Genomic DNA, 26,698 nt, shown 5'->3' on the forward strand with positions numbered 1-26,698 from the left:
ATTGACCTTGATGACCTTAACATGAAATGGTCACAGGTAAACTACTTGAGACCACGCCCCCGTGAGCTTAAAAGGGCTAGGCCTCATATCATCACAGAAAAACTCATTCTACTGGCTGCTGTAGATATGGTGAACTTTATGAGACCCACCGATCATAAAATCGGTGGGTCTGCTGGGTAGCAGCTTTCAAAAATGCTTTTGTCCAATAACACTCAGTTGCAGAATACAGCACATAGCGAAGGACCTCCAATGTTCAGTTATTGAAAAAATAGAAGGGAAAGAATTTGGGTCGCAGCTGGAAGGCACAGATAATAATGATGCTCACTTTATTTGCAATGTATGGTTTATAGATGATGATAATATTGTGGAAGACTTTCTCTTCTGTGAAAGTATCACTGCTGATGCTCAGGCTCACATCTTGTTCGAGATCCTTGATATTTTTAGTTCCGAAAATAATTTGGAATGGATCAAATGCATTGGTATCTTTACTGAGGGTGCTTATTCTGTTTGGATGTTATGGAGGATTGCAAGCACTTTTTCAAAGCAAAAACCTCGATGCACTGTGGAGGACCCATTGCGTTGTTCACGGGTAAGCACTCGCATCAAAATATCTGAGTCCTGCATTGAACCAGAATATGTAGTATGTACTGTACATGTAGTAAACTTTATAAAAACGGGCGTTGAAAGCGAGATTTTTCAAAAAACTATGTGAGGATGTGGGATCTAAGCACATGTCTTTGTTGTACTACAGCAGTTTGAGAAAGTACAAAACATTACCACTAGAGAGCCATGGCTCTCTCGAGGTAATGTTTTGTCAACTGCTACAGGAAATTTATATTTTTCTTAAAGAAGAAGACCACAAGTATGCCGAAGATTTTTTGGTAAAACTAGCATACTTATGTGATATTTTTAAAAAGCTGAATGCTCTAAATCTCGCCCTGCAGGGAAGCAACATGCACCTTTAAAGTCGATTGAGAAAATATCAGCTTTTATAAAAAGAGATTATAACTATGGAAAAGAAAAATAAATGAAGACGGAGGAAAAGAATGTTTCTCCTTGTTGCAACAGTGTTTGACTTCCAGTGGAGTCGATTTTTCTCGAGGCATGAACTATATTTTTGAAGAACATTTATCACAGCTTATCACCCGATTTGAGAAATATTTTTAAAATGATAATATCGATAAATTTTCACGGATGCCAGTGTTCCATCTGAATTTATGTTGCAGAAGAAGAGAAGCTTATTGAGTTGTCTTGCGACAATACGTTGAAAAACAAACTTTAGCAACATGGAATTAACTGAACTTTGGATATTAGTAAAAGATGAATATCCCTTCTGAGTGGTACAGCATCCCACTAATTATAATTTATTGAAGTTGTTCAATTACATTTTTGTCACCTTAAATACGTGTTTTATTTATTTTTTATTTAACGTCTTAATTCTTTAATTAAAAAAATAGTGGCTATTTTGCAAATTTGTACTTGTTAGAATTTGACATTATGGCGGCTTGAGAAAATCTGAATTTAGCAAAGGTGCCGAGAATCAAAAAAGTTTGGGAACCACTGGAATAGACGATAATTACTCTAATTTCGGAGATCTGATGTGTTTCTAGAGCACTTTGAGGCACTTAACATCACTATAATGTAACTAGTCATTGTGTTTTGTAAGCTGTGTTGCGTACAAATTAAATTTAATTAAATAATATAAATTAACAAACAAAATTAATACTTGAGTATTTAGTGTTGAATGCGTTCGAAGTTTAAACAGTAAATTTAATTAAATCATTTAAAAGTACGTATAATTGAAATCTGAGAGTAATTTGACCATCAGAAATGCAAGACACCGTAATGGTCAGTAGTTAGGGTTTACTTTTTGTTGAATTATTTTTTCAGCCTGCAACTACTTGTAAAGCATATGCTTGACCTGCGAGATTGTGGCATTCGAATACAATTGATGCAATTCAGTATGTATTCAATGTATGCTTAGTGATCGAATATGTACTTAAATATCAATCGCACGCATGTACTACATATAAACGTGGGATTATGTTAATATATACGCAGGCATTTTCACTACAAATCGAGTCGACCAATGACCAAATAGATAAAATCACTGAACAGTGATAGTGGGTTTACGTATGACGTGCGGACTGGTCAGCTTAATATTCTGCGTTTTCTTCACGTGTCTGACACACAAATAGGAGTCAGTTTCCCATAAAATTCTTCCCGGAATGCAACCCTCTTTGGCAGATCACTGATATATTGCCATGCCGAATTTTGAATATTCTCAAGACTTTATAGTCTATTTAATTGCGCTAGGGTAGAATTTGAAGTTCACTTGCAAAAATTCAACAGAAATGTGAACACTTGTAGCAGAGAACTGAGTTTTCAGCAATTCAGAGTTACGTATGGTACTTTTTACGTAGAGTTTTTAGTCAATTACTTGCTCGGAAAACAAGGAGAATTCTCAGAAGTACCTTCAAATAAAATTTAAGTATCGATTCTTATAGCTAAAAGAAAAATTTCGGACTGAAATAAATCATTATTATTTCTGTAGAACATAAGAGTAAACGAGCAATTACTTATTGCAACATTACTGCAATATCCTGCTGCAATTTTTAGCCATAGTTTAATTTTAGAATTAATTTCAAAATAAGATTTTTGTTTCTGGTCTGGATATTTCTGTATCTAACTTTGTTCTCGAGATTAACGAAGGACGGGTGGACAGAATGACAACAGTGCGAATGTATAGGTCTGCAATTTAAAAATTGCAGCCTAATAATATAATAATTTCAACAAATAGATGTTTTACTTAAAAAATAATTATTTGTTTTTCAGAGAAACACTTGTACGTGTGGCGTTTCTAAAGTCAAAATAGAGAATGTATTTTTCCAATCATACTGAAAAACTCCTTCTTGGCCATTGAAAGATAATTGTTAGTTGGTTTTATCAGAGGTAACGACTCTATTGGTAGTAGTTTACTTCCGTTCTGACAGTGATTAGTAGTGGCCTTTTTTGAAAAGATTTTTGATCATTTGACAATATTATCTTTCTTCTGAAAACAGAAAAATAGAATTGTGAGCCCGATTTCTTGGAAGCCAGCAGGGCACAGGAGGAAAGAGGTAACAGAAAGCTACCAGTACAGAGGAAAAAGGTATGTGAAGAAGAAAGACAAACCTGTTGTAGCACCGAAGAAAGCGAAAAAATACTATTTAGGTTACCGAAGATGGCCATTGCAGATAAGAAATTATTATTAAAAGTTATTATCAAAGAGGCAACGAAGAATTTTTATGAAAAAGTTTAAAAGATGAATCGTGCGTGAGAAATTATCTACTTACCGATTGTATACAGCAGACAAACTTGTGAATTCCCATAATGTAAACATTTTTCGTGCATTATATATACACAAAACTCAGCAAAACACTTAAATCCAATTGGTCAGTATGAATATAAACTTTGTCGTTACGTACAAATTGACGAATGGGAAAGTTCCCGATAAAATAGTTTTACGTGTATTGTCGATTTATTGCTTTACTAGCAATAACTTTTATTATGTAAAATGAACATTATTAGAATTTAATTATTTAAATATCTGGGAAATAACTGAATTAATGACTCGGCTCATAATTACAAGTAAAAAGTATTTTTATTACTCTTTTGTCATAATCATTAAAAACTTTTTACGTATTCATTTATATCATTACTAAACATTTTAAAATTACTATAGCCTTAATAATACCCAAATTTATCTAAAATTGATAGTTTTTACAGTCGTGAACAGATGGCATGCTTCTTTTGAAAGTAAAAAGTCTGATCCGTTGTTTTCTCCGATTATAACAAATTCTTATGGGCGTGACTTCTGTTATAATCAGTAAGAAAGAATTGTTTAAGAATTCTGAATTAATTAGTTTAGTTTATTTGTCATTATAAATAATAGAAAACAAAAATATTTTTTGGTACAAATTTGAACATTCGCTACTTATAACTGACACAAGAACGTTCGTAGCACTGGCAAATACACAAACAATATGTTTAGAAATACAGTCGAGTCCGCATAAGTCGTCATAGGTATAACTCGACACTGTTGGTTAAGTAGTCAGTTTTCTGTGGTTCCGGCCGACTTACATAGGCATTAGCGAGGTTGAGACCGAAGTTTTAAACGCGAAAACGTGTACGTCGGACGTTCAGCGCCGCCTTCCTGTTTGACTAGAAATTTGACAATGGCGTTTGGAATGTCGAGCGTGATTCCACTGACTTTCCAAACACCATTGTCAAACTTATAGGCTTACAGGAAAGTGGCGCCGAACATCCGACGTACACGTTTTCGCGTTTAAAACTTTGGCCTCAATCTCGCTATTAATGTTAAAAAACTCCGGTTTACTCGACACCACTGGATAAATCGACATACTTTTGCTGTCCCACACTCGTTTAGACGTTTGATAAGTCGACTCCCCTCCTGAAAAAAAATGAGTTCACACCGCACAGTGCGGTGAGAACTCATTTTTTTCAGGAGGGGAGTCGACTTATTTATTAATATATACATATTAATAAAAATGTCTTAACATTTGGTGTATTTTTATATATAAAATAATAACAGATAAACAAAAAAAATATACAATCTGTATCAACGTCACAGCAGAATCTGATTTTGCATTTTCTCACCACATGCGTTATTTGTAGCACGTGTTTCACATTTCTGTTAAAAATGAGTGTCCGAAAGCTAACAATGCTTACACTGAAGAAAAAATACAAACTTGTGTTTGAATATGAATGTAAGAAAACTTCGCACGCGGAATTTGCAAATCAAAAAACTTCTTTTCATCGGTGGGAATACGAAGTTTTTCTTTGTATTCCCACCGATGAAAAGATGGTATTTTTTAAGAAGTAAGGGTGGCCTTTGCTTTCTGCAAGGCACATTGTTGTTATTTTTTGCATCCTCTGCTACTAGGAATTTCATATTTCATTTAAAAATGTGCATTGGAGCATTAAATTACAATGATACGTCACAATGGGTTTTATTTACAGCTTCATTTTGAAATTTTGTAACACTTGCAGTTAAGAACATTTATTCAGGTCCTGGAAATAAAAGAAAAATACAAATAACTTACATTTTTGTTAGTAGTATTAATATACTAGGTGAAAGTTGGCAATGAAGTATGAGAACTCTCATATATTTAAAATTAATTCTTTTGTTTTATTTTTCAGATTGGCAGAAACAATTTTTAAAATATTAATTTCTATGATGTATTGTGGTTGTTATACCCACAACTGCAGTTTCTGTAAACGATAATCTTTGAAATAAGGTAAACAATTCCCTATTCTTGTATATCTATATACTTATGGATCAGTAAGAATTTTTAAAATGGCATTTACAGCTAACAAAAGGATATACATAAATAACCTTTGATAAAACATATAACTACTATATATAAATATAATAGCATGTCGTTTATTAGTTCAAACTAATGTTTTCGGCCATTTAAGTGGCCCACCTTAGGTATAAATAGCCCTTTCCATGCTGGCGATCTACAGCAAATAATTGAGTGGAATTCGTCATGCAGCGCATTTTTTGGATAATTTTTAAATCGCGATATTTCGCTTTAAAATCACGTTATGTTTAATCTGTTTTTTGCGTTTGATTAAGAACATATTACAGTTTACGATTGTTTAATTTTTAGTTTAATAGAAATTTAAAATAATATTAAAATTTGAAGCTTATGAACAAAAGAAAAAAATAATTAATTTACAGAAAATCGCTAAACTTTGTACATTTGTTAGTTAAATACATCTGTCTTCTTTTAAATAAAAGAAACCGCAGCTCTCTAGCTAGAGCGGGGGAGAAGTTATTGTCATTATTTACACTATGTCTCTAATTACTTGGCAGGGAGAGGGTCTATTTTACCGAAATATTTATGGCCCAGGGTGGTCACGAAACACTTTTTGGCTTAAACAAAGTCAATCGACCTACAGAATAGCGAATCAAAGCTAAGATTGCTGGAAAATCGAATATAACGCAAAATAATCAAATTTTTTGATTAATTACTCCGAAAGGCGTATGCCGCATCACCAATTAATTAATGGCAAGTCACGTGACATACGCCTAAAGGCATATAACTGCATGGAAAGGGATAGCTTATTTAGAAGAATTGTTTGTGTTCTGAGACATTCAAAGCTTTTTAAAATTTTGTTGCATGATGTTCAAATAATGACATCTAAAAGGTGCAAAAAAGCAATCAAATAAGGTTTGAAGTGTTAGTTTTAAGAGATTGTTTGAAGCTAATGACAAATACATTCTCCAAGACCTACCTTAAAGGATATCAATAGAGTCTCTGGCAGCATATATCTAATCTCTTATCCCTTAATGGGACATAAGCACATGATGGTATTGGACTTTAACTCGATGTTCCTCTTGATTAAACACGAGCAGTTTTTGTGCACTGTGTGATGCTCTCTTCTGTATATATTAGATGGTGTTTCTTCACCTCACCTTGGATCTTGCCCACACATTTTGTTACTTTTTATTCTTTCAACTTGATTATACCTATGTACAAAATGGGGTATACATGTGGTCGGCCCCATCTCTGAAGATCTTTGTGAAATTGTAGTAAGAAACAATGTGCGGCACTTGCAAATAAATTCTGTAATCAAATGCATATATAGAATGTGGATGACAGATTTATTATATGGAAGTTCGAGCTGAATGTTACTGATTTTCTATAGGAATTCATCAGCAATAGCTGTGGGCTGACATTTGAACTGGAACAATCTTGTGACGGAGCCATCCGATTCTCGGATCTAGTGATTAAATAGTCGGGCCATTCTGTTGGTTTGTGGAAAATTGCAGTACTATTGACTAATAATACTGACCAATTTGTGTGACCACCGGAGGTATAGAGACAATCTTTGGGCTGTTTATTAGAAGAATGCATAAGCTAGATCTGCTGGGTGGGTGCAATGTAAGTAGAAACAGATTATATTAAAAAAATAATTTGTAGAGAACATGGGTATAATCCTGACATGATTAATAAACTTTATCAAAGCATAGAAAGAAAATACAAAATATCTAATTTTTACAATTATCCTCATTAATGCAACAGATAATATACAGCCTTACATTATGCTAGACTATGACCCTAGAATGCAGAGGTTCATTGTGAAGATAGATAGATATAAACTGTAAGATAGCATTTAAATGACAACTTGCAATTTTCAACCTTTTAACAAATGGAAAGGATGCTATAATTAAACAAAGGACCCCAAAAATATATAATACATTATTTGACAATAACATAGCCATAACATATATTGGGTGTATCTACAGATCACTGTTATCAAGTATCAAAGAACATTTTTATGACATTGAGAAAAAGAAACAACAGCTCTGGCACAGTACACTTCAGAAGTGGGCATAACACCGTATTGAGCAATGTTCCCTCTAAGCTGCATGGCCGCGCACTGCTCAAATTGTTGCCGCACAGGAGAGCATGCATACTGATTTGAATTGTTGTTTACTTATTTCTCACTCTGTCTGCAACGTGATTATTGCTACGTATATTTCGATTAAATACATTAAATCATTGACAAAAGATAATATTTTGTATGGAAGTATGTTTTAAAATGAATTTTAATCTCTACTTTATAATTAATTATTTTAATTTTTATAGGAAAAAATAAGATTTTATATATATATATGTGCTCAGAAAAACTTTTTGCTCAGAGAAGTACTGTACATGTTCTGCTCAGCTACAATAAAAATTAGAGGGAACATTGGTCTTGAGTAGAAGCTAAGCTCTTGAAAATAGTATACAACAAAGCTAAGCTTAAGACCACAGAGACAATTGAAAATTAATACATCCACCTTTTTATCCTCTTTAAACTAAGCCTTCTGTAAGCCTGGCAAGCTTTGCTCTTTTTATATGAGCTGCAGACATATTAACAAATTCACCAGTCTCAAACAATCTCTTACAGCTAACAATGTTAAACCTTATGTAAATGCTTTAATTTCTGTGCCTTTTAGATGTCATTATTTGAACATTTACCGTATTTACTCGCATATAAGACGAGGTGTGACTTTAAAGATGAAAATAAACAAAATTAAATTTATTAATACAGTACAATTCTAATTTTATTTTGTTTAATCGCAAGTAAGATATGAAATGAACGTAAATGCACACACTGTCCCACAAAAAAACGGCTTCATCGCTAAAATGCCATGTTCAAGAATAAATCCTGGAGATATCCAATGTGCCGTGAAACTCAAGAAACTCTGGTTATTGTGCTGACATATCCACATATCAGATGTCACTGATATTGCTGTTGCTCACAAAATACTAGCTTCAATTTTAGAGCAAATTCTATTATATATACCGTATTTTACGGACCATAAGAGCTACGACTATAAGACGCATCTTTTCTTCGAAAAATTGCCTCCAAAATTCAGGTGCGTCTTATAGTCTGTAGCATCTTATGGTCCGTAAAATACGGTATATATAATAGAATTTGCTCTAAAATTGAAGCTAGTATTTTGTGAGCAACAGCAATATCAGTGACATCTGATATGTGGATATGTCAGCACAATAACCAGAGTTTCTTGAGTTTCACGGCACATTGGATATCTCCAGGATTTATTCTTGAACATGGCATTTTAGCGATGAAGCCGTTTGCTGGCTCACATACTGGTACCAATATTGCAAAAGAACTCAATGCTATTGCAGAAAGATAGAATATTCCTCATAACAAGATCCATTTACTTGTCCATGACAGTGGAGCCAATATGATGAAAGGTGTTGTACGAGACGCAGAACATGATTCTGCCAATTGTTTTATTCATTCACTGCAACAAGCTGTCGAGGAATAGCTAAAGTCTCAAACGGAAATAACACATGGTAGTTGCTGCGAGACGAATTGTTACCCATTTTAACCACTCTGGTATAGCACAAGAAAACCTGAAATGCATTCACCAACTTGCCAAACCACCAATTAGTACAAGATGTAGAATTCCAGCGTATGCTTACATATTATTTAATGGAGCGATTATTAGAACAAAAGCGAGCTGTTTCTTTGTACATAACTGATCACGAGTCTTTAAACAATTTAACACCTTCTCAGTGGGAGCTAATGGAATAATGTATCAAACTCCTCAAACCGTTCAGAGATTACGAAAATAACCAGCTTGGGTATTTCCTGCATCTCTAAAGTGATTCCACATGTTGTCACATTGTTGAAATACCTGGGGAAGGAAGAGACTGCAGATATTCTCAATAAATTTGCTGTTCTGAGATCTTCACTACAAGTTGAGCTTGAAACACGGTTCAAATTTGATGAGAATGGCAAATATCTGGTTGCCACTTGACTTGCATTTCAAAACCAGTTTCCTGGAATCAGTTCAAATGCAAAGAGAAAAACAAAAAATTCTTTTAGAAGCTCTGAAAATTAGTTGTGATGAGTCTATTAGTACCGATGATGATTCTTCTCCACTTTGTAAGAAAAGAAATATCAATGAAAATGATAAAACCATTGAAATACACAACACTTTCTGGAACTGTTTTAAGGAAGTCGCTACAGAAAATATGCAAAATGATGAGAATGTGGAGAAGAAAAATGCTATTGCAAACGAGATTGATCTTTATATGAAAACTGTTGCCTAGATTGGATAGCAGACCTTTACAAGTGGCTGTCAGCAAGCACAAAACAGTATCCAAGTCTGACAATTCGTTAAGATTTATCTGTCGTCTCCCAGCAGTAGTGTATGTAGTGAGAGGCTATTTTCAGAAGCAGATATAGTTTATCAGGAAATATCGTTTGCTATCAATAAATGCTGAAAAAATTGTTTTCATTTATCACAACTTACCACTGATGGATTTTAAGTATTAAATGTAATAATTTGTGATTTAAAATAAATACATTTTCGAGTAATGTGGGTTTTTTCTTCGTGATTTGGTATTCGGCCGAATACCGAATATTAAAAAAAGTAGCCAGATAGGCCGAATACCGAATAGTAGCCAAATATTCGTGGCATCACTAGTCAATATGTGTGCATTATGTACAGTGCATACATATTGACTATTATTGTTGTTAAATATTTTATTGTATAGAAGGAACTATGAAGTGTTCTGTCATGTGTTTGTGTTTTAAGGATTTACTATTTTTTGGGATTATGACCAAAGAGGGCCATTTAAGCAACTAGAAATGTTCATTTAAACTGTGGTTTTGGAGTCTCCGTCTTGTAATGAGGATGCAAATTTGAGCAAGTTTACCTCCTGTTTATTTCCCAATTATACATGAACAGAGTATTGGGATGAACGGAACAAATTTTTTCTGTGTGGATATGTAAGAGAATGCATTTCTGACTAGAATACAGAAAACTTTCACAGGCTCTTCTTTCACAAATTAAAATAAAGTTTATCAGGTTTGTAATTTTTCCATCAAACTGTGTGTGAAGTGTAAACAAAATTATTTTACTCGGTTTAGGTGTTTGACACTGATAAAAATCGTGCATTTATTTGGGGAATCACGGTTACGAGCAATCAAATAAATCAAACATAATTCACGCGGTTTTTAGGGGTGTTTTCGTGGTGATATCGGTCCCCTCGATCTCCACTTTTTCGTATATCCAGCGTCTGCCGTTCCGGCACTCGTGGCCACACTTTGGAGATTCGCACTTGGGACAGGGATAGTGGCAACCGGGGCAGTCTTCGTCCAGACAGTCACACAAATCCTTTTTGCTCTGGACGTGCACACCCTTCTCGTCATAATGGTTGAGCGACCTGACGCTGAAAAAGGCATCAGTCTATTCATTCCAATTCACACAATAAATAAATAAAATAATTAAATAATAATACTTGTCTTTGTATATCTTCCTGTTCATTTTTCTGGCTTCCCTGTTACTGGTTTCAGGATTCCAGTTTTCCATAAACTTTCCATTGGTCTCCGACAACCTTCTTAGTTGCCTCTGAGGGGCATCATCCTTAAAAAAAAAAAAAAAAAAAAAGAGTTAATTGTGATGATGAAAATTATTTTAGATATTATAAAAGTAATTATTAAAAAGAAAAATTTTCATGATTTGCATGGGAGTAACTAAGAACACAGTGTTGTCTCAAAACTGGATTGTTATCTTAAAGTGTATTAAATAATAGGTATCGTTGCCCAAGCATTACACAAAGGTGTAACAAATCAAATGGCCCACCCCGTGCAATCGATATTTATATAAAAGTTGCAATAGATTTCTTACAAGAAGACTTCCATATTGATGATGTCAAATGAAATTTGTGATTATTCTCAATGCATTTGTCAAATCGGTCAAAAGCGGTCAATTGACAAAAACAAAACGGCACTTTTCCTCTTTGAAGTATAGCTTCGAGAAAAGAAATCAAAAGTTACCTTTTCACACATAACGCACTTAATATAAACTACAGTAGACGTCCACTTTTACAACAGGCATAAATTTTCTATTATCATACAAAATGCCACATTTATGCACCCCCTTTTACTATTTCACATTAAACAATTCGAGCATCGTTTAGAGACAGAACCTTAATTTTCCACACCGAATCCGTGAGAAATTGGCTCGATTTGCGACGGTAAAAGCGGGGAGTCCGCAGAAATTAGGAATCGTGCAGCGCAACAATTCTCATTCGATATTAAAAATTTTTAATCTACAAATTAGTGATGTAACGAATAGTATATTCAGCCTCAGCCGAATACCAGATATTCGGCCAGGAGCGTTGCCGAATGGCCGAATATTCGGCCTAACTATTCGGCTTGATTAACGCACGTACGAAAATTAGCGCGCAAACCGCATTATGGCAAAGATCGCACACCGTGCTCTCTATTGACCCGCTGTCACTACGATTTTTTCTTCCATTAGGTCTAAATTATTTAAATTAATTAATTAAATTATAATTATTAAAGTTAATATGAGACGGAGCCTAACATCTACCTCTAGTGCCAAATTGGTTTATAATTTATGTAATAGCCGTAAATAGCCCGATATGATTCGGCAGTTGTTGGTATTTAGATGTAAGTTATAACTTATAAGTTATTTTATTTGCAATCGATCATTTTAACTCTTTAATTAAACACTAAAATTTTGTTTTTACTACGTATTTGTAGACTGAATAGTACCCTAAGGATATACTTTTGTGGTGACATATGGTCTGGTTTCTCTCCAGTTGTGGAACAGTTCAAATATATCGTATAAATATTAAAATGTACGTGAATACGAATATAACATAATTAACTAAACAATAACATTAATGCCCGATACATTCTAACCTACACGCCATCAATGCCATAAGATATCGGGTTAGATAAAGGTTATATTATTATTTAATTACGAAATAATTTAATACTAGAGTTAGATGCTATTTCTTATTAACTTTAATAATTATAGTTTAATGTTCAGCATTAATAAAAGTTACAAAAATGATTAATTTACTGTGTTTTTGTTATTTCTTACTCCTGTTTAGTTTTTCCTTATTTCTTACTCCTGAATAGTGATTAAATATTCGGTATTCGGCCGAATAGTGAAAAATAGGCCGAATACCGGGTAGTAACCGAATATTCGTTACATCACTACTACAAATAATTCTCATCCAATTTACAATAAGAAAGATTAACTCGAAAGTTATTACATTAAAAATGCACTTCAGCTACAATTCGAATGAAGCATAAAAGGGCCGATTTGGTGAATAGAGTAATAAAAACTCACTTTGACAGTAATTCTCATCACAAAGCCTAAACTTTGAATAGTTTCTAGCAGAAAAAAAGAGATAAAATCTAACAATATATATCAAATTTCTTTTTGACGTACAGTTTATTGCGTGATAACTGCCTTACAATTTCATACACATTATGCAAATTAATGTCGTCGTTTCTAATACTTCCAAAATTCAAAAAAAGTATTTTAATCCCAAACTTAAGCAAAAATTTATCTCGTAATTCCTAAAACGGAAAAGGTAAACATCGACAGATAGATACAAATACACGTGACTTACGTAGCAGAGCAACGTGGACTAAAACGTGTCGTTTTCAAAACAGCGCCGGCACTAAGCGCCCCCTGGAATTTTTTTCTCTAAGCAGAAAAAAGTACACGAGCTCGAGCAAATGGAATAAAATAACAAATTTAATATATACACTTAACGTATTTAAATTATTACTATAAATACACAAGTCACGACAATATGGTTCACGCTCATACAATATCATTTTTATTATATTGATGTGTAAAGACGAATTATCACAAAAATCTTAACGTTTATATCTATGAATAATTGCATTGATAAATCTTGTATTATACTGTTTATTTCAGTTGAAAATTACATATATTTATATAAAACTGGAATAAGTAAATTAATAAATCGGATATTGTGTATACTAAAGTATTTAATGAAAGTTCGTACAGTCCGACCGACCCAGGAAGACATTCCCCTTAGGCAATGGACTAGTTTATTGACAATTAGCAGGTGTAAAGGTGCATCACGTGACTGGTCAGCATAGTTTAATTGGTAAAATTTTTTGTGCGTGTTTATGACCGAGGCCTCGAAATATTGAGACAGGACCCATCCTTGTCTGAAAGCTATACTAATAAAATCCAGAACCAGCTGCGTAACTTTCCCGGCAAAAACGTTATGCGATTTTATTTAATTAAAAAAGTTATTGTTAATTATTATAAAACAGTAAAATGCTTAATTTTGATATAGAGATGAACTTATAAATGATAATAACGAGTAAAATCTTCATTAAGATCGAGGCCACTCGAGATACGACACGAAATCCTCCTCTATCCCCTAACCCCCTCGACCATTAACCATCAAAATTTAATAGTATCGATCCCCTAATAGACAAACCTTTGCAGAATTTTAGAAACCTTGACAAAAGATACAGGAGTTATTAAGCTTCAAAGTGAGTGAACAAAATGCACCCCCCTAACAAACTAACATTTAGAAAAATTCCCGAACTTCTTTCGCATTTTTCGACGTTCCGAGGTTCCCGGGTCAAAAAACGTAAAAATCTTGGGGTTGGAGGTCATATTTGACCGTTGGACATACTTTCCCTCTGTTAAATGTAACAGCTAAGAAAGTCAGTAATGGAACAAATATCTACGATCTCAAAAAATCTGTGTTTAAGTTTCATTTATTAATTAAGACACATTTTTTAAAATTAAAAACAAGATTTTTAATTTTAAAATTTTCTCACGAGTACCATAATCTAATAGAAAACTGGGTGAAGCTCGAGAGAATAATCGGACGACATCCAAGTGACCGCACGACACGTGATTCGAACCACGTGGCTGTGGCATTCGTCTTAGAATAGCGTTTTTGTCGTTTTTTGCGTATTAATTCGATCCGCACCTAAATACATTCATAACATTATTAATTTAAAAAAAAAATACCAAACAATCCCGTTAATACTTTGTTTTTAGGGAGATGAAGGGGTAAATTCCGTTACCCAAAGCGGGTGATGCCTGCTAAACAGCAGAGCTTACCTGTGTCTGTCCACACTTTTTCCCACTACTATGTTGTAGATTTTTCCACCTGAAGTGACTAACTGCATCGGCCCATTGTCTTGAAAATGGTTCCGGTCTCTCTCTCTGTCTTAGCATCGCGTTTAATTGTCAGATCTCCACGTTTTCCCTACTCTGCTACTTACATGTGCCCAGCACCTCGCGAATTTCCAAAAGTGAAACGTTGCCACTCGTCGTAAAACAAAAGAATTGTGGCAATTAGACGATTCATACACAAGGGTACGATAGTGCAATCTCGTTTGGTTAACTGGTTGCAAATATTTCGAATAATAGCATTTGCGATTATCGAGACTAGCGGGTTTAGAAAGGATTATTAGAAAAATTATATAAGTAACTATTATAAAAGTTAGATTTCATAAATGCCTGAATTTTATTATCAAAAATTTTTTACGTTTAGAACAATTACCCCTCGTTTAGAAAGTAGGTCTGGTCCTCGCTGTTTATATTTACGAATGCACTAATTTGCACCCGAGGGAAAAAGGGAAGCAACATCCCAAACAATAGAAATTTCTATTCCTCGAAAGAAACCTAAAGTTAGAACGAAAAGGAAGTCGATTATCCCTCCATTTGAATATTTATGATTATATACATATGTAGAAATCTTCAAACAAAATGCTTTTCTTGATATACAGTAATTTACTTTTTGAATGACTTTTTCTATATTATCTATAACATATGCTACAGTGAAAGTGATTAATCCAATAATTATGCATACTAGTCTTACGATTTATGTATCTCAAAAACAATACATCATATCATCAAACCATTACGTGTAGTCCTTAGGAAGCCATATTTGGTTCACCCTTAAAAGTTGAGCCAAAGACAATTCCTTCATAAAGATGCTGTAGCAGATGCTCGTAGTGAAGAGGAGCTACAAGAGATTATTATTAAGAATACCAAAGCTTATTATTTTGCATTTTATGGTATGTTTTTCAGAATTAAATATATGTTTTGAAATCATAAGATTAATTTGGATTATTTAATTTGAAATCCTAGATACAAATTAGACTATTTTGTACCTTAAATGTAGTTCAGTCATATTTTTCACATACCTGAGAGATATTAAAATTTTACAAACTGAATTTATGCTACTTCGTTAATTCCCATTGAAACTAACTTTAAAGGTAGAAATCTTCGGTGAGAATCAAATATTTATGAAGGAATAACAGAAGAAAAGATATTTCTAAAAAAATATATGCTCTTAACCTCAAACTCGTAATGTCTTGCCCCTGTACATCATAGCAATAGTAGTCGAGCCGGTCATCTATCTAAGACCTTTCGGGAGGATTTTTAAAATTGAAACATGTCTTCCGGTTTGCATCACAAGTTCGTATACAGTTAATCGGGGTCAACTGCCCCTAAGGTTTTTATATCTGGTCTTGACTTTTATCTATCTAACTCCGTTCTCGAGACTACGGAACGACAGACAAGTGGGCAGACAACGGAGGAACGATAATGGGAATTTATAGGTCTACAGTATTTTCAAATTGCAGCCCAAAAAGGAAAGTGTCAAATTTGACCCTCCGAATTTTTCGCAGATTTCCATGTTTTGAGACCGCCGAATCCAAAGTCAAAAAATGGCAAAAAATTCCGTGAATGTATATTTATGTTTGTGTATGTATGCATATTTCGCTTAATATCTCAAGATGGGCTTCAATTAAGATACAAAATTTAGCATGATGGCTTGTATATGAGGAGCATTGATGCTATTAAATTTAGGCAATGAAAGGTCGTGAGGGTGGAAAGATGGACGAGGCTCGTGTATCTTAAAAGGGATCTCACTTCAAATTTCATGGCAGACATTTAGGGTAAAATGCACTTTGTGTCTTCTATGTGTGCATCATGCGGCATGCGCTGTCCAGTGATGCACATTGTGACTTCAATATGTTCCACTCCAGGAAAACAGTGCCTAGTTGGCCTATGATATATGCCAAACAAGTTATGGTTCGTCATTCTGTGAATTTAGCATTGTGTTGCACTACTCAAATTGCCACGAGGCATTCTTTGCATGTCACACCGGTTGCAGATGGCAGCAGAACGGGTTCATGTCGTGGTGATGTAATATCTGATGTATTTGTGCCCACTGTAGTCCACGACTTAACCTAATCAAACCAATGCTGAAAAGCTTTCTTTTGTCCCTAGATAGATATTTAAGTAGACACCCTGTATAGCAGGTGTGGCCAAACTTTTATCTCTTAGGGGTTACTTTTTCAGTAAAATATATGTGAGATCCCGGGGAGGTAAGAGGGTGTCGTACCTTCCGTTCCGGCGACTCACTTGTCAAGGATGGCTGTTACGTTGACGGCGCGTCACGCGTTACGCGAGTGGATGAGGAGGAAGGACGGGGTCGACGATAAGGCGAAGCCGACAGTCAAGAAAGACACCATTTTATAACAAAACAAGATTTATTAAAATCTAAACGAATAAAACTATTCTTCTACCCTCATATACAAAAAGGAGAGGGGGGCCGGAGAGAGAGAGTTTACAATTATTTGTCCATACCTCTATAAATTCCGTAATAGTATGATTCCGTAATAGACGGAGTCCGGCGAATGGAGTTGTAGATGGTCGTAGACGGCACTCAAAACTTTAGAATTCTTTAGCACTTTAGAAAACGTTAGAAAACTTTCTTGAGAACTTTAGAAAACTTTAGGTTCGGTCGATGGCGCACGTCGTACTCGAGAGACGATCGGAGAGCCCTTTAGGGGGGAAGGAAGCGTCTTTTATAGGTTTTTGATGAGAAAACCCGTCACGTGATCGATAACGGATCGTATTTAGGGCCATAGGTGTTCCCGGGATTTAAATGAATAACGAGTTCGGACGCTAACTGTAAACTATCGTGCAAGTTGATCTACCTGCTGCGAAGGAATAACGGCTTGTTGACAGTTAGGGGACGATCGTTGCCAGTCAAGGGTCAACAATTTCCCGGGTGTGGAATGCTGTTGATTAAGCCGTTTATAACTGGGGTGAAATAATTCAGAAATTACTAGGTTTTTAACTTCCAGATTTCACATATAGTCTGCAGGCGACTATGAATATGGGCAAAATATTTTAAGATTTTTCAAATTTTTCATAGATATTTTAATAAATAATTAATAATGATAAATAAATAATGATAAGTTTTTATTTTTTTCCACCATGTACTCGGTTTATTCATTCTAAAATAATAGGGTTAAATATTAATAACATTTAAAACAATAATTAATCAACTAACATACCTGCTTCTGTTTGCTGTATGAATAAATTAAAAAAAACACTAAAATTGAAAGTAAATACAAGTGCACAAACAAGGAGTAATAAGTGGATTGAAGCCAGGGGCTGTCACCTTACTGTCTGACATGATTTTGCGCCATTTTATGCTATTGCCATTTATATGTGGATGCGTTGCGACTACAGTTAATTTAAAAGTTAACATTCATTTGCATTGTTCATTGGGATAAATAAAAACAGTATGGGTACGTTGCACAGACAGTCTATTATTGTAAGAATAAATTATCGAATTAAGATTTTTAAACATTAATTTAAGTGAAAGCAAATTGTTCAACTTTAGCTTTGGGCTACTTTCAAAATTTGCGGTCGACCGCGGTCTATGTGTTGGCCATCCCTGCTGTATAGCATTCTCAATTTTTGCCCATTACAATTAGATCTGATGGATTATTATTTACATTATCCATATTGAATGACCTAATTATATGGTATCAGTTAACATGGATAAGAGATGACACATTAATCTGAATTATATTATTTAAAATATTTATTTATTTACCAAAAATATAGTTTAATTTATATAAACATAAGTTTCAGTATGCATAAATCCAGTTTTTGCTTGTGTAAAATATATTTTGTAACATTGAATATTGACTTGTTTACTACAGGTTCAGGTTCTATTGAAAACATACACAGTATGTGCCTGACTCCGCTAGGCACTGTCAGGCTTGAAAACACAATACTAAATAAGGATACATAGTTTGCTATAATTTAAACAGTATGAAAATGGTAATTTGTAATTAACAGCAAGCAACAACTTGTTTACTACACAGAAATATAGGAGAAGTAGCAGATTATACTGACATTGATACAAAATGTTAATATACAGGGCCACCTAGATGAGTGAGATGATCAGCTGCCCATCTCAAGTGGCAATATGAGAGAAAAAGAAATATTCAAAAAGAGAAAATAATAATAAGCTGAATATAATGAAGTCCCATAAATGTATTTTAAACTTATAGTTCATACAACAGTGACGGAAGTACAAGTGTACTCTATTGGCAACTGTTTTAGATTCAGGAGTGGCAAAAATCAGTTTTGCCTCAAGTGCAAGGTACCGAGATCCAATCATAATGGAAATAAAGAATAAATAGGAAAACAGTGCTCACAAGTATATATCGAGCTAGACCAAAAGTGTATTATAGTAAACGAATATAGTTTATAACTGAATACCATTAAAAAACATAGACAGAGACTGTATTGGATTGCATTTCAAATAAAATGATATATTATTTTCATAGAATTACTGTATTAACCAGAGATGCCCAAACTATGGATCCAAGCCAAATCTAGCCTTGGAACACGTTATACTAGCCTGGGGATTTATTTGATACAGCACTTATGACAGAATAAAGCCCATTTCTAGTATGTGTGAAATATATATATTTGTGGCTGCCTACCCTATGACTTGTATGCAATTTGTCCCACTGATTGAAAACTTTAAACATCACTGGTATTAACATATTAAGAGATAAACAGCAGCCAGACACAGTATGGGAAAATGAAAAGTAATAAAAGGAAGTAACAGACCTTTTACTGATTCTGAAATCATTTTGAAAAATAACTTGTTAATTTAAAAATGTTTTTATGAATCTTGGATTCTTTTTAGTGCACCTTTAATTTAATTAAAATAGAGAGCTTACACTTTAAACATTGCATTTGTATTTGTCGTCTTCGAAATCTAAATACAAGTGAAATGTGGCACAAAGTTTGAAATACAGAAGTGGATTAATTTTCATTTCCTTATGAATTCATTATAAATTCTAAACTGAAACCACTAAAATCCATCAGCCTGACTTTTCGTAATGTTGTTGTAACCTTCTCATAATAATATGAGGAATAGTAATTGAAATTACATTCTATAAAAACTATATTAAGCTCAGATAAAATTCAAATCCTGATTACTTGTGACACTGAAAAAATCCTTAACTATACAAGCAATTATTTATTGTGACATCGTCGCAATGTTGGGCTGCAATTTTTAATCACCTTTTCATTTAAAATATCATGTGACTTCTGGTCCAGACTGAAAGTTTGTATATAGTTATTTCGAGCCTCCAGCCCAAACTTTCCATATCTGCCCACAATTTTCATCCGACTTCATTCTCAAGACTAATTAAGGATAGATGGACGACAGTGAAAATGTACGTTTGCAATTTTAAAATTGCAGCCCAACAACTACTGATTTTCTCTGTAAACAATTTTCAATTATTAAATATTAAATTCATAAAATATTGTAAGATAAGAGATAAATAAGTACTAATTTGTAGTTTCATAAATATATTGATGCATTTTATGCAATTAAAAAAAGTATGAAAAGCTCATTTAAATAACCATTCACAAAAATAAAACAAATATTGCTTGATGATTCATGCAAAATCACATCAGAAATATATAAACACACACCACAATACTACATTTAAAAATATAACATCAGCACTGATTTACATCAAGCTACTGGTAATTTACTATAATATTTTACATTTGTTTGAAACACATTCTGTCACGATTAGTCAACTCATGCCGTTACGAATGCATTAAAAAACAAATTAATATTTACACCATCAAAGTTTATTAAAACGTCATTTAAAATTACTTTTGTCCAAAAGAAGTTTATATATTATTAATACACACTTAGAAATGAAATAATTACACATTACATGCAAATTTTATTAGTTCCATTTTGGTCTTGTCAAAATAAATATTTTGATCATTGTTTCATATCGTATCGGAATATCGAATTTAAACTTCAACGTTCCTGTGTAAAATAATCAAAATCTCTCTTACCTCTCCAATCACTTTCTTTCTAGATCTAATTTTAGGTCTTCTCGGCTTAAAACTCTTAGGTTCACTTGATCTTGGAATCAGAGTGGCAAGGCCGAATCTGGTGGGAACGGCAGTTATGCTTAGCTTGTTTCTCTCTATGGTTGCAAATTCGGTGTCCTCGAAGTGGAGTTCGCACAGTCGACAAGTCGAATACAGAAATTCCGTAGTCTTGTCGAGAAGGTCTACTCTTCCGGAATTCAAAATCCATTTTCTGCATCTAAATGAAAAGTTAATCTTGCATTAAACTTTTGTTAATTCTTAGTTAACTCCGACGTAAAACGGATTAAGGATTACTTCCACAGTTACCTTTCTTTGTCTCTCGGAAAGCGGAAAAAGGAAAGTCCAAGGCATTTATTATAAGAGTTTGTGCAATCGATCGCACAGCAGAAACTCGGCCCTTTTAAAACGAACTTCTTCTCCGTATCGCTCATCGCCACTCAAAACTCACGACATTAAAGGCAGTTACAAAACATCCTACTGAAACATGAAAGGTGCAAAGAGAATAAAGTGCAATTAACAGAAGACAAGACAGAAACAATAAAAAAAGAAACCCTATTATACTTTTTAAATATATAAAAAGCAAATACAATTAAATGATATTCATCAGATATAAACAAACAATGGAAAAAATATTTTCATAAATATCCTTACTTCAGCTTGTCAATAATATATATTTGCTACAGTTATGAATTGATTTAACATAATACATAGACTTTTCAAAGTTTTACCTATGGTTTAAATTTGAATTTCTGCAAACATCTTGAGCAATAACTATGTGAACAAGCATTCAATTTTTAATAGTTTCAGATTTCTTCCTAAAATGTTTTTATATCTTACCCCTTAGATTTTTTTGAGGATTCATTAGAAATCTTGTTTAAACAACAAATGCAAACTCAAGAGAAATTACCACACTTACCAGTATCATGAACGACACTACACTCCTCAGCAATAGTTGTGTTGAGATCAAAAATACAATGCACATAGTATATATCCTTACCGAAAAGTGTACTTCAGTACATGTGAACTACGTAAAGAAGTACAAGAAGAAATCTTAGAAAATCCACTCTCAACATTGTGAAAAACTTGTGATTTAATTAATAAATAACTTTCAAGCAGTTGATTTGTATTTTTCATTCATTCCCTTTCATCCAGTACAAAACTACTTCCATTTTAGGACTCAAACAGCTGGAGTATAAGCAGGACTACAATTATATGGCATATTTTGTTTAAATTGCTCCAGAAATTTCTCTCTTAATTGATGGTAGAAGTTTTTGAATTACCCCATACATCTTAGATAACAGAAATTTATACAGTAAAATCCAAGTAAACTTTATAATGAATAATCATTTAAGTGAATGCATATTGTGAACTTGAAAAATATCCTTTTAAATAACAATGTAATTAAGATGAAGTTGCTGTTCTATAACAAAGATTTTGTCAAGAAACTATTTATTTTGTTAGATTTATTGTTATAAAATGACGATTATTACATGCAAATAATGATAAATTTCAAACACATATTATAACATTTCCTTATGTTAAATAAACAATAACAATATCAGCAATGCTGTTCACATTAAAAGAATAAAGTTAATTATAGATGTTGAACGTATTTCGATAAAGCATTATAGACAAAGAATTATATATATTAGAGAGAAATTCAACCTTGAATATTGTACAATGTAGTATTGCTTATAGTCAAAATGTAATTATAAAAAAAAAATATGCTTGGCAATCAAACAAAAGTAAAGTACAACCTCCAATCTGCAATTTTTCATATATAATTCCTACTTTATTGCAGCACAAATTCAGGCACATTATCTAGAATTTGTGGTCCAACAGTGCTTTTGAGCCTTCTGACAAGGCTCAGAAGCACTATTGGACCACGAACATTCTAAAAAAGTTCCAAAAGCAAGAACTCTAAGAAAGTAAAACTCACAAGAGATAACACGAACAGTGTGGAATCAAGGTGTTATGGGGTATCCCGGTAAATTTTCGAAGGTCGGTTCCCAGAAATTTTTTAAGCTTCCGAGACTTATAATATTTTACTTAGGCCTACAAGTTTGCAACTAACAGTTATTGTCATTTTTGATGAACTAAAATTTTTACATAAACAGCTGTGCATGCAAAACAGACTCTAAGGAAGCTTTGGGAAGATTTGACTATAATGTTTTTTACAAAATATTCTTAATAAATCAGTAAAAAAGTTCAGTATTTCATTCATAATATACTTTTCAAAAATTTTTATATTTTTTGCAATCTGTTATGTTTTTTGTTCCATTAAATATGAAACCTAATAATATATATGTAATAATAGGCAAAAATCATTTGATGTTTTTACTTCATTTACATTAAAAGAAACTTGCTCATACTAATCCATTAAATTCATAACAACTTAAAAAATATTTCAATAAATTTGTTGAATTTTACTGACAGGCATTGATGTTATTCAAAGATGAACATAACAGCTAGAGCATGTGGAAATATCGTAGGAATAGTGTTTTTAATAATTTATTTTAGAATTCATTATCATCTTCAAAAAATATTTAATCAGATTCAATTTTTTGTAGCTGTTTTGAAAATTCTTAATAAATAAATAAATAAATAAATTTGTGAATTATGTTATTATATATAAATTATATAAGTTAAGAATGTGTTAATATAAACAAACGTCAACAGTCAACCCGATATATTAAAAAAATAAACCGACCGATAAATGTATTGTAATGGCCGTCGACGGTCGTAATGTAAGCTTATATTTACCGGAAGAGGAGATTGGACCGGAGGTCCGGGTAGCGTAATTGGCAACGCATGTGCACGGCGAGCAGAAGTTGTGGGTTCGAGTCCCGCTTCAGGCCGATTCTTTTTTTCCAGTCTGTTCTAAATTATTTAATTAAATTATAATTATTAAATTTAGCAAGAGATGGTGCCTAATGCCTACCTCTAATACCAAATTATCTCATAATTTATTATTAATATAGCCGATTCCAGCCCGAAAATTCGGCTTTGGTTGGTTTGTGTGTTAATATCATAACTACTACTGTATACAGAATTAAGCCGAACAAATTCCTGAACGAATTCGAAAATAAACAGCTTTTTTTGAAGAAAAGACTTTTTACTAAAGTTTTCACTACAGAAAAACTGTTTAAATTAAATAATTATTTTACAGAAAATGTATAAATAATGAAATATTTTTAAACTAATAAATGTATTATTAAAATAGAATTTCTAAGCGTTTACAAAAAAATTTTAGAAACAAAAATCAAAAACAGAATGAATTTTGATACGAAAAAACTTTTATTAAATATTAAAAAACAATACACAGTAAATATTTAGTTTTTTTTTATATTAATACATGAAGAAATATCCAAAGACAAGCGATTTTCCTCCCCCAAGTGATGAAAAATTAGAAAATTTTTTCATTTTAAGTCAGTTCCATCATTTTCATAAACAAATATGAAAACTATTTTCAAGGTCTTTGATGTTCACTTTCAATTCACAATCCACAAACACTTAATATGAAAATTTACAACTTAAACATTAAAATTTAAATGAATTTTAATGTTTAAAGTATAATTAAAATTTGTTTTTCCAGGTCAATCCGGAATAAAACTTTAAAGACGCAAAAGATTTCCTAATATATTTAATATAAATTATTAATTTTAAATGATTTCAAATCATTGTGTAAATAGTTTTATCTAATATTTGAAGTTTTCAATATGTTAGACATTTTAATATTTAATTTTTATAAAAGAACTAAATGTCTTCGGAAGCAAAAGTACTCAATTTCAAATAAAATTTATTGTTTGGTACCATTAATTCATGTACATTTAAAGGATAATTTAGCGAATTAACAAATTAAATTACATACAAATTCAATTCCAGTCATTTTTATTTTGTTACTTGTTGACAATTTATGAAGTAAAAAAGTAAACGTGTAGAATAATACATCACAATTACTTCCACAAATCAGAATTCTTTTGAGTTCAAAGTACTTAAGAAAACAATATAAAATAATTGGCAATGTAATAACATTTTTCTTGCCTGAAAGCAAACAATTTTTTCAAAAATATGCAGAGAGCACTGAAAGTTAATTAGTCAGATATTGTAATTGGCTAATTGAATGAGAGTGAATGAAATTTTCTGTTTGAATAAAAATTTCAGACTGAAAACACAGATACAAAATCATTTGCTAACAGTTTCTAATGGAATCAAATATGTTGTCACGATTATCTTGAATTATCATTATTAATAGTTATTTTATTTTTTAGCAGTCATTCACTTTTTATGTTAATTTAATAATTTTACATTTAAAAACAATCATGCTTTTCTCAATAGAATATTTATTTACCAATTATTCAAATTATTGTACAATTGTCACACGACGATTAATCGGTACGATTAACGAACAAATCAACTCTTACCAAGTATTGGCAACACCCTATCTATTTGCTTGCAAACTATCCTCCTACAAACAAAAAATTTGAAAGAAACCACCAGTCCGGGAGTGAATTTCTACGAAATACAAAACTTCAAATATGGTTATATGGTTTTAATACAGCCAGATAAGGCAAAACATAGTCCAATTCATTGTTTTGTTTATCCGGCCACAGTAAAACCACTTTACAAGGCGACACACCCATTGTCAACACGATGCTATTTTCGGACATATTTAATGCAATCGTTTGATTCCGCACACTATAGCATAGTACTGTAAAATGAAACTGTTTACTAATATATGTATAATTTACAGATTTTAAGGTTGTTAACAATTATTGTAGTCAAAACTAAGGAACAATTTTTGGACGCGACTAGCTAAACCAAAAGAAACAACAAATATTATGGAGGGTCACATCGCTCGCGGCATCACTCCTAGATTCACAATTCCTTTCATTTTTTTCATTCGTATAACCGAGGCAGGACATCGACGGCATCCGGACGAGATCAGACCTCGCCAACGAACCATATTTAATCTAAATGACGCAAGACAATAGTAAACATTCTTAAGTGTAACAAATTCATAAAATCAAAAGCACAACAAATTAAATTCCTCATATAGAATAATAAGGAAAAATACAATTACAAAAATCACTTATCTGTATCCTAAGATTATAAAAAAATATATAAATATAAATTTACTTCCTGAAGATAAATGTAAAGTTTATTATTTTTATGTAAAGTTGTTCACATTACTTTCAAATGAAAGAGTGGGATTTTAGCTTTATTTTGAAGAAATTTTGACATTTTTTGGGTACAAGTTACTTTTAGGTTAATAACTTGTACCCAAAGCTTTGCTTGTATTATGTGTGTGTGTATATATATACATTATAGTATATATGTGTGCATAGCCATATATATTATAATCATTGGCGTAGCCAGGGAGGCTTTTGTTATGGGGGGGCCTAGTAGAAGCTATAGTTTTCTGGGGAGGGACACCAGGTTAACTGGGGGGGCTGTAATTTTCTGGGGAGAGGCACCAGGTTAACTGGGGGAGCCGTGCCCATCCACGACCCTTCCTGGCTACGCCCACGATTATAATGTGTGTATATAATACATATGTACTTCTACCAAAACTTTTGTGTATTTGTATGATAAGTAATTCATAAACTGAATCTTTACAAAATTCAAAGTTATAATCTATAAAAATATGAATATTTCTTTCTTACGTCTGTCTCTTCGTCCGAATCAGATCTAACTTGACTGCTTTTCATGTGATTTAACGTTGAATTAAGTAAACATTTCATAAAGTAAATAGAACGAATTTATCCTCCATTTTGAATCGAATCAATACAAGCGCCGCCTGCTGCAATATTAATTATGTCTATTTTATATAGTACAATTAATTTCCCGTCAAAATTTTAAATTATGTTTTACCTTATATGCATTATTAATATAACGTGAACATATTTGTTAAGTAAACTTCATAAATTAAGGAGTACAGTATATCAATGTTATTATTATGGCTGTTTCTATGTTACAAGCGGCTTAGCAAGCAAACCAATAGCGTGATAACCGATGTAATTTCCGAAACTTTAGAGTGGAATCACGATTAATTACTGTTTGCAATAGCTAATTATAAATAGT

The 26,698-nt window shown here is 32.6% G+C and overlaps 1 protein-coding gene across 2 annotated transcripts; it reads right to left on the reverse strand.

Moving 5' to 3' along the window:
• Nucleotides 1-10,462: 10,462 nt before the first annotated feature.
• On the reverse strand, nt 10,463-26,417 carry LOC136980071 (52 kDa repressor of the inhibitor of the protein kinase). 2 transcript variants are annotated; one of them, XM_067276114.1, is made up of 5 exons: nt 26,281-26,417; nt 20,921-21,091; nt 20,576-20,831; nt 10,839-10,963; nt 10,463-10,769 (listed from the first exon to the last, which is right to left on the reverse strand). In XM_067276114.1, the coding sequence occupies exons 2-5, from the start codon at nt 21,043-21,045 to the stop codon at nt 10,544-10,546; spliced, it is 732 nt and encodes a 243-aa protein (XP_067132215.1). In that variant the 5' UTR covers nt 21,046-21,091; nt 26,281-26,417; the 3' UTR covers nt 10,463-10,543. The 2 variants fall into 2 exon arrangements, with proteins under 2 accessions (XP_067132215.1, XP_067132216.1); XM_067276115.1 differs by having other exon boundaries at nt 20,921-21,088; nt 26,281-26,410.
• Between the last annotated feature and the right edge of the window lie 281 nt (nt 26,418-26,698).

The sequence above is a fragment of the Centruroides vittatus genome, unplaced genomic scaffold, assembly GCF_030686945.1.
Source record: "Centruroides vittatus isolate TY-2023 unplaced genomic scaffold, ASM3068694v2 contig_663, whole genome shotgun sequence".
NCBI classification, from domain to species: domain Eukaryota; kingdom Metazoa; phylum Arthropoda; class Arachnida; order Scorpiones; family Buthidae; genus Centruroides; species Centruroides vittatus.

Coding starts and splice junctions, on each gene's coding strand:
- LOC136980071 (XM_067276114.1), bottom strand. CDS start 21,045: ATGAGCGATACGGAGAAGAAGTTCGTTTTAAAAGGGCCGAGTTTCTGC. Junction 20,832..20,920: donor TTTCCGAGAGACAAAGAAAG/GTAACTGTGGAA, acceptor CTTTTCATTTAG/ATGCAGAAAATGGATTTTGA. Junction 10,964..20,575: donor GAAAGAAAGTGATTGGAGAG/GTAAGAGAGATT, acceptor TTTTTTTTTAAG/GATGATGCCCCTCAGAGGCA.